This window comes from Gallus gallus, chromosome 23 (genome assembly GCF_016699485.2).
Source record: "Gallus gallus isolate bGalGal1 chromosome 23, bGalGal1.mat.broiler.GRCg7b, whole genome shotgun sequence".
NCBI lineage: Eukaryota > Metazoa > Chordata > Aves > Galliformes > Phasianidae > Gallus > Gallus gallus.
In genome coordinates, this window is record NC_052554.1 from 5500831 (window position 1) to 5514003 (window position 13173).

General features: G+C 64.6%; 3 protein-coding genes across 9 annotated transcripts; 1 reads left to right on the forward strand and 2 right to left on the reverse strand.

Annotated features, from left to right (window-relative positions):
* Positions 1-506: 506 nt before the first annotated feature.
* LCK (LCK proto-oncogene, Src family tyrosine kinase) lies at positions 507-6294 on the reverse strand. 4 transcript variants are annotated; one of them, XM_015297855.4, is made up of 13 exons: positions 5848-6023; positions 3955-4061; positions 3762-3840; positions 3596-3686; positions 3408-3506; positions 3214-3317; positions 2977-3126; positions 2673-2825; positions 2198-2377; positions 1771-1847; positions 1528-1681; positions 1132-1263; positions 507-833 (listed from the first exon to the last, which is right to left on the reverse strand). In XM_015297855.4, exons 2-13 carry the CDS (start codon positions 4054-4056, stop codon positions 631-633), a joined length of 1524 nt encoding a protein of 507 aa, XP_015153341.1. In that variant the 5' UTR covers positions 4057-4061; positions 5848-6023; the 3' UTR covers positions 507-630. The 4 variants fall into 4 exon arrangements, with proteins under 4 accessions (XP_015153341.1, XP_015153340.1, NP_001383615.1 ...); XM_015297854.4 differs by having other exon boundaries at positions 3762-3843; NM_001396686.1 differs by having other exon boundaries at positions 3596-3843; positions 5848-6294.
* On the forward strand, positions 5446-13102 carry MTMR9LP. Of its 3 annotated transcripts, XM_025143065.3 has the most exons (12): positions 5446-9690; positions 9798-10001; positions 10158-10217; positions 10459-10567; positions 10785-10910; positions 11042-11215; positions 11296-11513; positions 11608-11769; positions 11848-11989; positions 12067-12287; positions 12427-12578; positions 12694-13102. In XM_025143065.3, exons 2-12 carry the CDS (start codon positions 9805-9807, stop codon positions 12855-12857), a joined length of 1725 nt encoding a protein of 574 aa, XP_024998833.1. In that variant the 5' UTR covers positions 5446-9690; positions 9798-9804; the 3' UTR covers positions 12858-13102. The 3 variants fall into 3 exon arrangements, with proteins under 3 accessions (XP_024998833.1, XP_015153334.2, XP_417799.2); XM_015297848.4 differs by having other exon boundaries at positions 9798-10217; XM_417799.8 differs by lacking the exon at positions 10158-10217.
* On the reverse strand, positions 7412-8667 carry FAM167B (family with sequence similarity 167, member B). Of its 2 annotated transcripts, none has more exons than XM_040651801.2 (2): positions 8311-8667; positions 7412-7902 (listed from the first exon to the last, which is right to left on the reverse strand). In XM_040651801.2, the coding sequence occupies exons 1-2, from the start codon at positions 8590-8592 to the stop codon at positions 7642-7644; spliced, it is 543 nt and encodes a 180-aa protein (XP_040507735.1). In that variant the 5' UTR covers positions 8593-8667; the 3' UTR covers positions 7412-7641. The 2 variants fall into 2 exon arrangements, with proteins under 2 accessions (XP_040507735.1, XP_001234111.1); XM_001234110.6 differs by having other exon boundaries at positions 7412-7905.
* Positions 13103-13173: the final 71 nt, after the last annotated feature.

Consider the following 13173-nt stretch of genomic DNA (forward strand, 5'->3'; position numbering starts at 1 on the left):
CCAACGTGCCGGGGGGGCGCGGCACGGGGCTTCCCAGTGCCTGAGGCCCGGGCCTGGGGCGAGCGGGGCGTGGAAGGCCGGGCAGTGCCGGCACGGGTCAGCGGGGCCTGGCGTGGCGGAGCGCGGGCCCCGGGGGTGGCAGCAGCAGGGCCTCGAGCCCACGGCTGCCCGGTCCCTGTGGGGCTGCGGCCCGCGCTGAGTCCCAGGCATTTCCTACCCCACTGCGGGCAAGAGAGACTGGCAGCAGGGAGAGCCGGGCCTGGTTGGCAGTGACCCCAACCCCGTGGGCCTCGGGCCCATGGCCTCCATCTGAGGGGCACCGCTCTGCCCAAGCCGTGAGGGGCCCATGGCCTCTGCTGCAGCCCGGCCGAGGCCGTGAGGGGCCGCCCCACGCTGGGAGCTCCGTGCTGTGTGTGGGGGCTGTGGGGCAAGGCGGGGAGGTGACAGCCATGGGCACGGCGGCGTGCGACACGTCCCCAGCGCACACCAGTCCACGGGCACTTCAGTTAGGCTGTCACCATTCAGGGGCAAAGCTCTTTGGGAAGCACGAAATCTTCACTGCCAGGCGGTGCTCATGGGATGCTCGTGGAGTCTGGGGGGCCCGGCGTGCCCCCAGCGCTGCGCGGGGCCTCACGGCTGCTGCTGGTATTGTCCCTCGGTGGCGGTGAAGAAGTCCTCCAGCACGCTCTTCATGTACTCGAAGGTGGGCCGCTCCTCAGGCTGCTCCTTCCAGCACTGCATCATCAGTTCGTACAGCTCCTGCGGGCAGTTGTCGGGCTGCGGCATGCGGTAGCCGCGCTCCAGGTTCTGGATCACCTCGGGGTTGGTCATCCCTGCGAGGGGACGATGTGAACAGCATTGAAGCCACTTGCGGGCAGCACCCTACCTTTGTGAACCCCGTAGGAAACCTTCCTCCGCCCCCCAGCCTCAGCCTCTGGAACCCCCCCACCCTCTGTGGGTTTTGGGCCTGGCTGGCCACGTGCAATGAGAGGAGCTCAGAACCATTGCGGGCTGGCAGGCAGCGGGGCCAGGCGGAGCGTGTGTGCGTGCAGGAGTGCATGCATACATGGGTGGGTGTGCGCCTGCGTGTGTGTGAGCCCTGCTGCCGTGCAGCTGCTGGGAAATCCTGACCTGGATACGGGATCCGGCCGTAGGTAACAATCTCAGTGAGCAGGATGCCAAAGGACCAGACGTCAGACTTGATGGTGAACGTGCCGTAATTGATAGCCTCCGGTGCTGTCCACTTGATGGGGAATTTAGCCCCTGAAAAACAGCAGGGAGGGAAGAATAAGCATTACAGAACATCCCTCTGTTGAACCTGATGTGACAGCACAGCGAGCCTTTGTCCTTGTTGCACACTGGGAGGGAGCTGGGTTTGGCACGGCGCGCCTGTTCCTGCCGCAGCCACCAGATAGGGCTGTGGCCCCACCAGCCGCAGGGCCGGGTGGGCTCTGGCAGCCCCCCCGCGGCTGGGGGCAGTGATATGGGGCGGATGGGGCAGGCAGGCTGCCAGCAGGATGGACGCACCTTCTCGTGCTGTGTATTCGTTGTCCTCGATGAGGCGCGCCAGCCCGAAGTCAGCGATTTTGCAGCACAGGGCCTCCGACACGAGGATGTTGGCAGCCCGCAGGTCACGGTGGATGTAGTTCTTGGCTTCGATGAAGGCCATGCCTTCAGCAATCTGCAGATCAAAATAATCATAATAACCACAATTAATAGGTGGAGCGGGAAAGCCCCAGCAGCCCCCTGGTGTGGCCCTGTGCCCCTCACCTGTGCGGCCATGTCCAGAAGTTTGTTGATGCTGAGCTTGATGCCCTCTGAGGTCTTGAGGAAGTCCACCAGGCTGCCTGCAGTGAAGGCAGAAGGTCTCAGTGAGCCCCGGGGCAACACCCAACATGGGGCTGGGGGCTCACAGACCGCAGCGGGGGCAGGAGGTCACACTGCCTGCCAGGTCCCTGCCCCACTACGGCTGACCCCAGGGTCTCAGTGCCATGGAGCAGGCATCGCTACCTCAGCCAGGCACTGGGACAGGCCAGTGGCAGTGGTGGGGTCACCATCCCTGGAGGTGCTCAAGAACTATGGAGATGAGGCAGTGAGGGATGTGGTTAGTGGGCGTGATGGGCATGGGTTGGACTCGGTTGTCTTAGAGGTATTCTCTAGCCTGAATGATTCAATTATCCTGCCCGAGCGCCCTCACCCTTCTCCATGTACTCTGTGATGATGTAGATGGGCTCCTTGGTCACCACAGCGTAGAGCCGCACCAGCCGTGGGTGCTGCAGGTTCTTCATCAGGTTGGCCTCGGCCAGGAAGGCGCTGGGGGACATACTGCCCTGCTTCAGGTTCTTGATGGCTACCTTGGTGTGGCCGTTGTAGAAGCCTGCAGGGAGATGGGGCAGCACGTGATGGAGGAGAAGGACCCACAGTGAGTACATATGGGGGCAGGTGGCAGTAACATGGTGGGGTGGTGGAGGAGGCAGGGCAGGGGGCTGCATCTGTCTGCCTAGAGCAGCCCAACCTAAAACTGCACGAGGAAAATCCTTGTAAAAAGCCAAAGTTGCCCGGGACTTGTGCTGGGCTGACTGCTCTTTGTTGACCCGAGGGCGCTGTGGGTCTGGGCTGACACAGCAGTGCCCTCATCCAGGAGGAAGCACCCCGCTTTCACCCTGACTCACCCATCCAGACTTCTCCAAACTGCCCGGCTCCCAGCTTCTCCACCAGCTTCAGCGACTCTCGTGGCACCTCCCACTCGTCCTGCCACCACGGCTTCTGCGGCTTCTGCGTCCGGCAGGGCTTGCCAAGGCGGGTGCACAGCCCATCCGAGCTGCCTGCAGCACGGGGGAGGCAGAGCTGCTGTCAGTGTGCGCGGGGAGCCCAGCATGAACTGCACCTGGGCGCAGGTAGCGGGGTGTCCTCCTCCCACCCCATCCCATCCCCATATCCATCCTGCAGGCAGGACCGGCTGCTGACAGTGCGTACTTGAGTAATACTCCACCAGCTCGTGCAGGCTGCTGAAGGTGACCCGGGGGGAGATGTAGTACCCCCCGTTGTCCATGTTGCGAATCTTGTAGTGCTTCACTGTCTCGCCCTGGTTCTGGTCGAAGTCCCTCACTGACAGCGAGTAGGAGCCTGGGGAAGGTGTGCAGGGTTGTTGTGGTCCCGGCTCTCTGTGCACCCTGCAGTGCAGGAGGAGCCGTCGGGGCTGGCAGTGGTTACCTTTAGAGGTCTCGCTCTCCCGGATGAGGAAGGAGCCGTGCGTGTTGCCCGACGCCAGCAGCTGCCGCTCCGCGTCCTTGCGGCTGAGGTTCTTGAAGAACCACCTGAGGACAAGGGGCAGGGTGAGGGCTGGGGGCTCTCATGTCTCCCTGCCGCTCTGGCACGGCTCCGCGCAGCCCCTCAGCCCTACTCACGGCTCCGGCTCCAGGCTGTTCACCATGGCCACGAAGTTGTGGGGGATCAAACCCTCCTGGCCCGTGGTGAGCGACTGCGCCCTCCACCACTCTCCGCTCCTGCGAGGACACAGTCCTGTGAGCCCCCTGAACCAGACCCCCTGGCCGGGGGACACGGGGACGTGGGGACACCGTCAGTGCTCACTCACTCTTCCAGGACGCGCAGCTTCTCGCCCTGCTTAAGTCCCAGGTCCCCATCGTGAGTGGGTTCATAGTCATACAGGGCCACCACGAGCTTGTCTGGGGAGAGCGCAGGGTCGGGGTGGAGGTGGCCATGGGGCACACCCAGCAGCCCCCCCCGTGGCCGGGCTGTACCTTGCAGCGGGGAGCACGGCGGAGACATGGCCTCGTAGGACACCAGGGGATCCCGCACCTCAGAGACATTGCGGATCAGCTGCTGTGAGGGAGCGGGGGGGGGGTCCCATGAGTGCAGTCCCCACATCCCCTCGTGCCACCAAGGGCTTGGCCATCCCACACCACCCCCGGCTGTCCTGTGGCTGCCCCTCACCTGGCGCTTGCTGTCGGGGTCAATGGGGTAGTTGCAGTGCTCGCAGATGTCGATGTTCTCAATCCAGTCCTCGTCATAGTCTGAGCTGCAGCAGCAGCCCATGGCGGCTATGGAGGGCAGTGAGAGAAGCCTTCATCCCCCCCGGCCCCATCATCCCCATCCCCACATTTGTCCATCTCATCTCTGCAGCCATTCATTCATCCCATTTACCACATCCATCCATCCATCCCTTCTCTGCATCCGTCTCTCTTAATTGCCCCATCACACAGCCCTTCCTGCACACTCTGAAGGGCATCCCCTGACTCCATCACCAGCCATATTTCCTCCTGCCTTTGTCCTGGCTGCGTTAATTAAAAGCACAGAAGGTGATGAGTGCCAGGACACCCACCTCAAGCAGCAGCCCTGCTGCCATGAGTGGGTGGAAGGAGCCTTCTTCCCATTGCGTGGCTCTCACCTTTTCACAAAAGCTGATGGAGCCCCGGTGCTGTGACACGCAAACAGTGGCCCACAGCCCTGGAAAATGCTTTTCTGCAGAATCCCCACACCCACACCACCAGGATCCGTCCCCACGCAGACATGGCCCCAACCCGGCCTGTGCTCACAGCGCCCCACACAGTTTCTGCCTTGCTGGCAGTGATTATCTCTATATTGGTGTCACTTTTCTCCTCTGTCGCCTTCATCTCGGGGGTTCCCTGGGTGCCACCAGATCCTTCAGCCACTGAGCACACCCCACAGCCATGCACAGGAGCTGGGAGCACCGCACACTCATCACCCAGAGGGGACAGCACCGCAATGGCAGTGCGCCATCCTGCCGTCCCCACGGTGCCACCTCACAGTGCCCACCACCACTGTGGCCGATGGGAGCGGAGGGCAGCGGAGCCCCCCGTGCCATGATTTGGGCCCTGGTGCCCCGCTTCTGCCCACCCCTGGAGGAGCTCCACCACAGCCCCAGGGAGTGGAGACAGCAATGGCACCATGGGGACAAAGCTCAGAGCTGAGCACAGACCCAACCCCATGGACACAGAGCCCTACGCTCCCAGCATGCCCGTGGCACTTCAAACGCACATCCACCGCAGCAGAGGGACCTGGGAGATGTTTTTTCCTCTCTGCAAGAAGACGGGGTGCGGAGGGAGGTGCTGCTATTGTGTCTTTTTCTCTGATGTATTCAAGCCACAGCATAATTTCCACCGAGCAACCGTTCCACCTGCTCAGTGTGAGGGCCGCGCTGCGTCGGAGCGTTTGAAGTCAGTTTTTGTGACTGCATCTGTGCAAACGAATTTCTGCACGAAGGCTGCATGCAGGCAATGTGCACACACCTCGCAGCGTCCCCAGCACAGGGCTGCATTGCACAGTTGTCACGTATCTCTTGCTGCTCCTGCAGGCCCTTCCCCACCAGCACCTCTGGCCAATGGTGGTTGGTCGGTGTGTGAGCGGGGCTGAGGTTGGGCTGACCCCATTCCTGTCCCCAGGCGATCCAGCCGGACGCCGTGCAGAGCCAGCAGGGCAGAGCCGCCCCACGCCGCCATCACGGCACGGAGATGTTTGCACCAAAACAGCACCGAAACCGGACACATCTCAGTGCTTGAAACCATCCGTGATGGGTTGCCCATGGACCGGGAATGAACTGCTGCTCTCATCCACAGACAGGTGAGGGCCTGGCACAAATCTCCCGCTTTGCCCTGCAAACAGGGACTGGCTGCCCTGGCATCAGAGTGCCTGCTGTCCCCCAGCATGGGGATCTCCCATCCGTGCCTTCCAGCTGCCCAAGCGCCATCACTCCCAGCCCCACTGCGGTGAGCCCCCACTCCCACCCATCTGCAGAGCACCAGCAGTGAGCACAACGTGCATCTTCCCAGCAGTGCTGGCTGCAGAGCTCCATCCCGACCCCGTTACCTGTGGGCAGCACAACGAAGACCAGCTCTCTCAGACTCCCATGGCTGCGCAGCAGCGATAGTCCCCTCTCATGTCCTCCCCATGAGCCCACGCTGACCCCCGGCAGTGCAGCTGAGCCCCCCGCACACGGGCGCGCTCCCCACCGCCGCCGTTCGCTCTTGCTCGCCGCCTGCCCCGGTTTCCTGCCTCCTGAGCAAACTCTAGAGGAGCTGGTTCGCAGCTCGCGCACAACCGCAAGCACTGGTGACAAACCCCGAGGCTTCCTGCCATCCCCAGCTGGGCTGTGCGTCGGGGTCCTGCTCCAGGTGCCCTCGGTTCTGGGATCGGGTGGGTCTGGGGGCACCGGGCCCCTTGGCTGGGGTGGAGTGGGGGCACACAATGGGCCATGTGCTGTGCAGGGGCAGTGATGGGTGTGACGACATCACCCAAAGGGCTGCAAAGCCCCCCAGTCCCTTTACAGCCCCCTTCTCCAAAGGGGGAAACACCCCCCCCCCCCCCCAGAGCTCAGTGCTGGGGGTTCGCAGTGGCAGCTCTGGTTGTGCCATACCCCACCAGACCCAGTTAAGCTGTGTGACACCTCCTGCATCCACAGCCCCACTTTGGCCATCACCACCACACCCCCAAGCCTCAGTCCCCCAAGAGCTGCAGTGACAGCTGAAATGGGGACAGACCAGAGGGGACGCCTCGTGCCCAGGCTGTGCCACACCGCCAGCCCTGGGTTTTTGGAGACATCTCTGAGCAGAGCAACCACAGCGCTATTGTCTTGGCTTTCATGATCAAAGACGAAGCCACAGGTTCCCACCAGCTGCTCTGCAGCAGCACAGGCAGAACGCCCAACTGTGCCGGGGGGCACCGAGCGCTGCACCCACCCTTATGGGGACATTCCTCAGCCCCACACCCAGTGCGTTCCCCAGCACCACGGGTGCCCCTGGGCAAGGGCTCACTGCCAGCCCCTGCCATCTGCCACTGCCTCGGGGCTTGTGCAGCCCTCCCTGTTCCCTCCTGGTACCCCAGAACCCAGGATGGTCCCTAGAGCCAACCCACAGCTTCCTGGGTCGCTCCCACATCTCTCCTGGGGGAGCACTTGCAAAATGTGTTCTGTCACGTGCTAAGAGTGGCAGCTCCTTTGGCACAGGGTTTGGTGTGAACAGGGGAAGGGGAAAAGATGGAAAAGCAAACCCCTGCAGCAAGGACAGCCATGGGTAGAGCCCCCAGCCCCTCCTGCACCAGGGGTGGGAGTGGGGTAGCGCAGGGCTGCCGAGCACTGAGCACAGCCCCCAGCACCTCCAGGCCCCACGACCCACGCAGCTGTTGGCAATGAGCACTTCCTGCAGCAGCGCAGCCCCAGCACCCACTGCGGCCGGGTGCGTGGGGAGGGGCTGGCAGTGGGGTGCTCACAGCAGAGACCCTTTTTCCCCTATATGGATCCGTCCCAAAGCAGAAACCATTGAGAAAATCAGCCTATGGGGCAGAGTTGGGAGTGGGTCCCCTCCTGGCACCCCAAGGGGTTGGGAGCACCGCTGGAGGTGCAGGCGAGCACTGGACTGTGCACAGCAGGAAGTGCTCCTTCTCACCATCACCTGCTTTTATTCCTCCTCCGGGTGGTGCTCCCCACATCCTCCCCTGCGGCTGACCCCCACCACACACAGATGCTCCACACGGATGGCACATTTCCCATAGCACAAACGAGGGAGCTCAGCCCTGAGCCTGATGTCCTTGCAGTGCTTTGGGGCACCTATGAGCCCCTCTCAACCCCTGGGTGCACCCATGGGTGCCCGCAGGGCCCCGCTGCGCTCAGCAGAGGGAGAAGCGCCGGGAGTTGATGTTCATGCGGGTGACACCGATGTGCTTGAGAGGCATGGAGAGCAGGAAGGCAGCCTTGGGCGGGATGGTGCAGAGCAGATCCGAGTCCTCCTCGCAGCTCTCGAGGCCGAAGGTGGCATCGTCCAGCATCTCCTTGTGCCGGTGGCAGACCTGCTCCACCTTCAGCCGGTTCAGCTGTGCCCGCAGACGCATCAGCTGCTGTGCCAGGCGTTGGTCTGCAGCCTGCAGCTCCTGCTGTGGGGGAATGGAGCTGTCAGCAGCCGGCAGGGGCTCAGCATCAGCAGGGCTGCTGTAGCAGCGGGACTCCGTGACAAACCCTCAGGGAATCAGGAATACGTGGTGCCGGGATCAGCACGGAGCACACGTGTGCAGCACAGGCCGGCACAGGGACTCAGATCTGCTCGGATAGATTTGCACCCATGAGGCTGTTGTCGCCTGCACAGAGCAGCAGGAAGGGGTCACAAGTGCAGAGCCACAACCCACAGCGCTGGGCAGGGCAGGATGGCACAGCCGGGCAAAACCGCCCAGGCTGTGGCTGTGCTGGTGCAGGAGCAGAGCTCCCAGCTGCAGCAGGAGCAGCACCGGCGGCTCCCTTGTGGGGTCAGGCACCGTCCCTCCGTGCCCCTCAGCATTACTCACCAGCTCCGTCCTGAGCCACTCCAGAGCCTCCTCCATACCAGGGAACCCACAGACACTGCCGTCCTGCTCAGCCCTGGGGTGCCCCGAGGTCCCCTTCGCCCCCCGAGGGGTCGGCCTGCCCCAGGGCTGCCCCCGCACCCGCGCCTCCCACTCCAGGTATGAAGGGCGCCGGGTCTGCAGCTTCAGTTTGGCCGTCAGCGCTTTGACCCCGGCCAGGCTCTCCTCGCCTGCAGCCGGCTCCTCTGCACCCAGCTCAGAGAACTTCACCTGGCCCAGGGGCATGGCTGCAGCCCGGATCCCACACCACAGATCCCAGACCTCGGATCCCGGAGCCCAGCAGGGTGGGGAACACCCACCGCAGCTGTGCCGAGTGCCGCCTATTTATCTACCCCCAGAACAATAAAGGTTGGGGATAATTATAACGGGCAGGAACTTGGCTTATCCAGAGGAGTGCAAAGAAGTCGTGTTTTGTTGGGTTTTTTTTTGTCCCTTTTCTTTCCTTTTTGAGCACTGCTGTCTCCGGTTGGGAGGCGGCTCCGTGTCCTCCGGGAGGAATCGCGGTGAGGCCGCGGCGATGCAGTGCCGGGCAGTGCCCTCCCGCTCCGCTATCGGCGCTGCGTGACGCACCGACTTCCCGGCCGGGCCCGGGGCTGCTAAAAAAAGGGCGAAGGAAAGGAAACGAACGGCTCCGCGTGCCGACGGGGCGGGGTGCGGGGGCCGCGCGGTGGCGGTGGGCGCCCGACAGCTGCGGGACAGCTGTGCGCTGCGGGGCCTTAAGGTGGAAGCCGGGGGTGCGGCGGCCCCGCGGGCGGAGAACGGCCCGGAGCCCCTCAACCCCCACCGCCGTCCCCTGACCCCGCACGGCCCCGATTGCTCCCAGCGCGGGGCTGCAAACCCGCGTGCTCCCCCGCTGTGACCCCTCCCCGTGTCCCCTCATTCACTCCCCCGCCCCGCGTCCACCGGCGGGACCACCTTAACCCGCCCCCCCGCGACTCCGTTCCTGCGCAGCCCCGCACCCCGCGTGCCCCCGTTTGCACCCCGCCCGTCACCCCCCGGAGCCGCGGATCCACGGGAGGGGGGGCGCTGGGGGGCACTGTGCCAGCCGCTCACCGCCCCCTCCTCCTCCTCCTCCTCCTCCCTTCTTCCTGCTCCTCTTTCTCCCCTCTTCCTCCTCCTCCCGCCTCGCAGAACAGAGCCGATGTGAGGGCGGCAGCCGCCTCAAGTGCCCCCAACCCCCCCAGCCCGCACCGGGCACGGCGTCCCGGCACCCACAGCCCCCCGACCCCCCGGCTCTCTGCCTCAGTTTCCCCACTGCGGTGACGGCAGCGCCGGGGAGGAAACCAGCGCAGCTCTGCAGGGAGGAAGCGGCACAGGCTCGAGGTGACGAGGCGAACGGGACGGGGGAGGCTGCACTGCGGGGAGGGACGGGGGGGTGGGGGGGCTCCAGCCGGGCTGCGCCGCTCAGGATTTCCCCTTTCTGCCTCCAGCACCGCCATGGAGTTCTCCGAGCTGATCAAAACGGCGACGGTGGAGAGCGTGCTGCTGTCGTGCGCGGGGCAGCCGGCGGTGAAGGGCACCCTGTGCATCACCAGCCACCACCTGCTGCTCTCCTCCTGCCCCGGCGGCGACGGGCAGCCCAGCGCCGTGGAGCTCTGGCTGCTCATCCGCAACGTGGACGCCGTGGAGAAGAGGTTGGTCCTTTCCCACCGCCCCGTGCCCCCTTCCGTCCCGTCCTCGATGGGAGTGATTCCCCGCTGCCCTCCCGGCACCGCAGAGCCTCCTCTCCCTCCTCTTCCTCGTGGCCCGCGGCAGTGGGCATTGACCTCCTCTTCTCCTCCGTGCCCCAGAGTGCAGAATGTAGGCTGGTATCAGCCCCCCCGCAGCAGCGGCTCCCCGCGGGACAACAGGTTTGGCTTTAGGTGCTCTCAGCTCCTCCAGCTTGCCCGGCAGTGCCCGGCCTCACGCAGCTCCGTGGGGCAAGGACGGCTGCTCGGAGGGGAGCTGGTGGGAGTCGCAGCTCCAGGCACACCGAGAGCCACCGGGAGCCCCGCGCAGCGCTGTGCCCTTCTCAGCCCCCCCGGACAGAGGGCAGCCCCGTGCTGTCTGCGCGCACAGCCCCTCCTACCCTGACCACGCTGCCCTCCCCAGGCTGGCCGGCTCCTCCGGCACCATCACGCTGCGCTGCAAGGACCTGAAGGTGCTGCAGCTGGAGATCCCGGGCATGGAGGAGTGCCTGAACATCGCCAGCTCCATCGAGGTGAGCCGTGCCAGGCTGCAAAGGGTTGGCAGGAGCACGTGGCTGCCCACGGTGTTTGCTCTGGGTCTGCCATTAACGTGGGTAAACACTCAGCTGCTGGGCTGTGTTTGCACGGAGCACCCGCGCTGCCAAGCCTTGCAGGAGGGAACAGGGATGGGGTTTGCAGAGAAGACATTCCCAGCCTTCCCCAGCTCTGCTCCGCTCTGCTGTGCTGCAGGCCCTGTCCTCGGTGGACTCCGTGATGATGATGTACCCCTTCTTCCACCGGCCCCAGAGCCTGCGGCTGGAGGAGGGGTGGCCGCTGCTCCCCGTGGAGCAGTACTTCCAGCAACTCGCCCTGCAGGTGGGCCGTGGGGCGGAGCGCTGTCACATCCCACCCGTAAGGGGAGGGAAGGGGTGACCGGATTGCTCCTTTACAGCTGGCTGGGGCGCGGGGGAGGCAGCTCCCCCCTCCCACCTTCACGTCTCCCCCAGACCACCCAGTGGCGGCTGAGTGACGTGAACCGGGACTTCGCCGTCTGCCCCACGTACCCCCCGGCTGTCATCGTGCCGGCGGCCGTGAGCGAAGAGACCCTGCGGAGGGCAGCGCGGTTCCGGCAGGGCGGGCGCTTCCCCGTCCTCAGCTACTATCACAGCAGGAACGGCACCGTGAGTCCGCGCCCCCGTCCCGTCCCCGCGCCTCCCACCCCGACGCCCCGCAGGTGATGCCCGCAGCGCTCTCCCCGCAGGTGATGCTCCGCAGCGGGCAGCCGCTGACCGGCCCCAACCGCAAGCGCTGCGCAGAGGATGAGATGCTGCTGGGGTCGGTGCTGGACGACGGCGAGCGGGGCTTCATCATCGACACGCGCTCGGCCCAGGCGGCCAAACAGGCGCGGATGACGGGGGGCGGCACGGAGCCCAAATCCTCGTACCCGCAGTGGAAGAGGCTGCATCGGCCGCTGGAGCGGTGAGGGCGGTGCCGAAGTTCTCAGCTCCAGCCCCGAAAAGCAGAGCCGCGGCCCTCACCGGACTGCCTTCCCTTCTCCTCCTTCCCTCCCCAGTGGCCGCCCGCTGCAGGAGAGCTTCATCAAGCTGGTGGAGGCCTGCAACGACGCTTCTCTGGGCATGGACCGCTGGCTGGGTCGGCTGGAGAGCTGCCGCTGGCTGAGCCACGTTAAGGCGGCCCTCAGCACGGCCTGCCTGGCTGCGCAGTGCCTGGACAGGTAGGGGGCTGCACGTCCCTCCCCTCCTCCCGAGACCAATGCACGGTGCAGCTGGCAGTGCACTGACTGTGCCCGCAGGGAGGAGAGCAGCGTGTTGGTGCATGGAGCAGAGGGCACAGACACCACGCTGCTGGTGACAGCGCTGGCACAGCTGATCCTGGAGCCAGGCTGCCGCACACTGAAGGGCTTCCAGGGGCTGCTGGAGAGGGAGTGGATCCAGGTGAGGGGCAGAAGGAGCTGAGGTGGGGGTCCTGTGGTCCCCTGCAGCCCTGTTACCGCTGCCACGGGGTCCTGCAGGCCGGCCATCCCTTCCACCTGCGCTGTGCCCACTCTGCCTACTCACACGCGCGGCTGAAGCAGGAAGCACCACTCTTCCTCCTCTTCCTCGACTGTGTGTGGCAGCTGAGCCGGCAGTTCCCCTTCTCGCTGGAGTTCAGTGAGGGGCTGCTCCTCACCCTCTTTGACAACGCCTACGCCTCCGACTACGGCACTTTTCTCTGCAACAATGAGAAGGAGAGGCAAGTGGCAGGGACACGGGGACAGCAGTGCCCCATGAGCAATGTCATCGTGCCCCAGAGCAGATCCTGACCCGCAGACCCCTGGGTAGCCATCCTGGGTCAGTCCCAGGCACTGAAGCACATCTGGGTTCTCCTGCAGGTGTCTGTGCAAAGTGAAGGAGAGCACGCATTCCCTCTGGGCCTGGCTGGACCAGCCCGAGGAGAGGAAGAAGTACCTGAACCCCCTCTACTCGCCCAACCCGCTGGTCATCTGGCCCTCGGTGGAGCCCCAGAGCATCCAGCTGTGGCAGGGTATGGCAGGGGCAGCCCTTGGGCTTTCCCAACCCTTCTGGGTTGCACACAGTAGCTCTGCTTGTCCCTCCTGCAGCAGGAGGCAGCCGAGGTGACGCAGCCCCTCGTCCCCTAGGCTTGTTCTTTCGCTGGATCCGCTCATCCCAGTACCTGGATGAGGCGTGGGCAGAGATATGGCGGCTGGTGGAGGGCAGCAACACGGCTGTCAAGGAGAGCACAGAGAGCAGACTGAGCCGCTCGCTCTCTGACCCCACTGCCCCGACGGAGAATGAAAGATGAGAGGCAGCACGAGCACCATGGCTGGAGATCGTCCCCCATCACAGGGGCTGATGCACCAAAGGCAACGCAATGCTGCAGCTCTCTGCAGGAAGCGCTGTGCGGGACACACGTCCTGCGGAGCCCAGAGGAGCCTGCACAGACCAGAACTGTAGGGACATCCCTGGGAGAGGGGGACAGACTCGACTGAGCTTCGTGTCAGCCACGCAGCTTCAGCACATCACAGTAAAGTGGTCTCCCACACTTTGTTCCCGCTTTCCATGCGTGTTCTCTGGGCAGTGCTGGGCTGTTCCTGCTCTGCTCCCCAGTGGGATTTCAG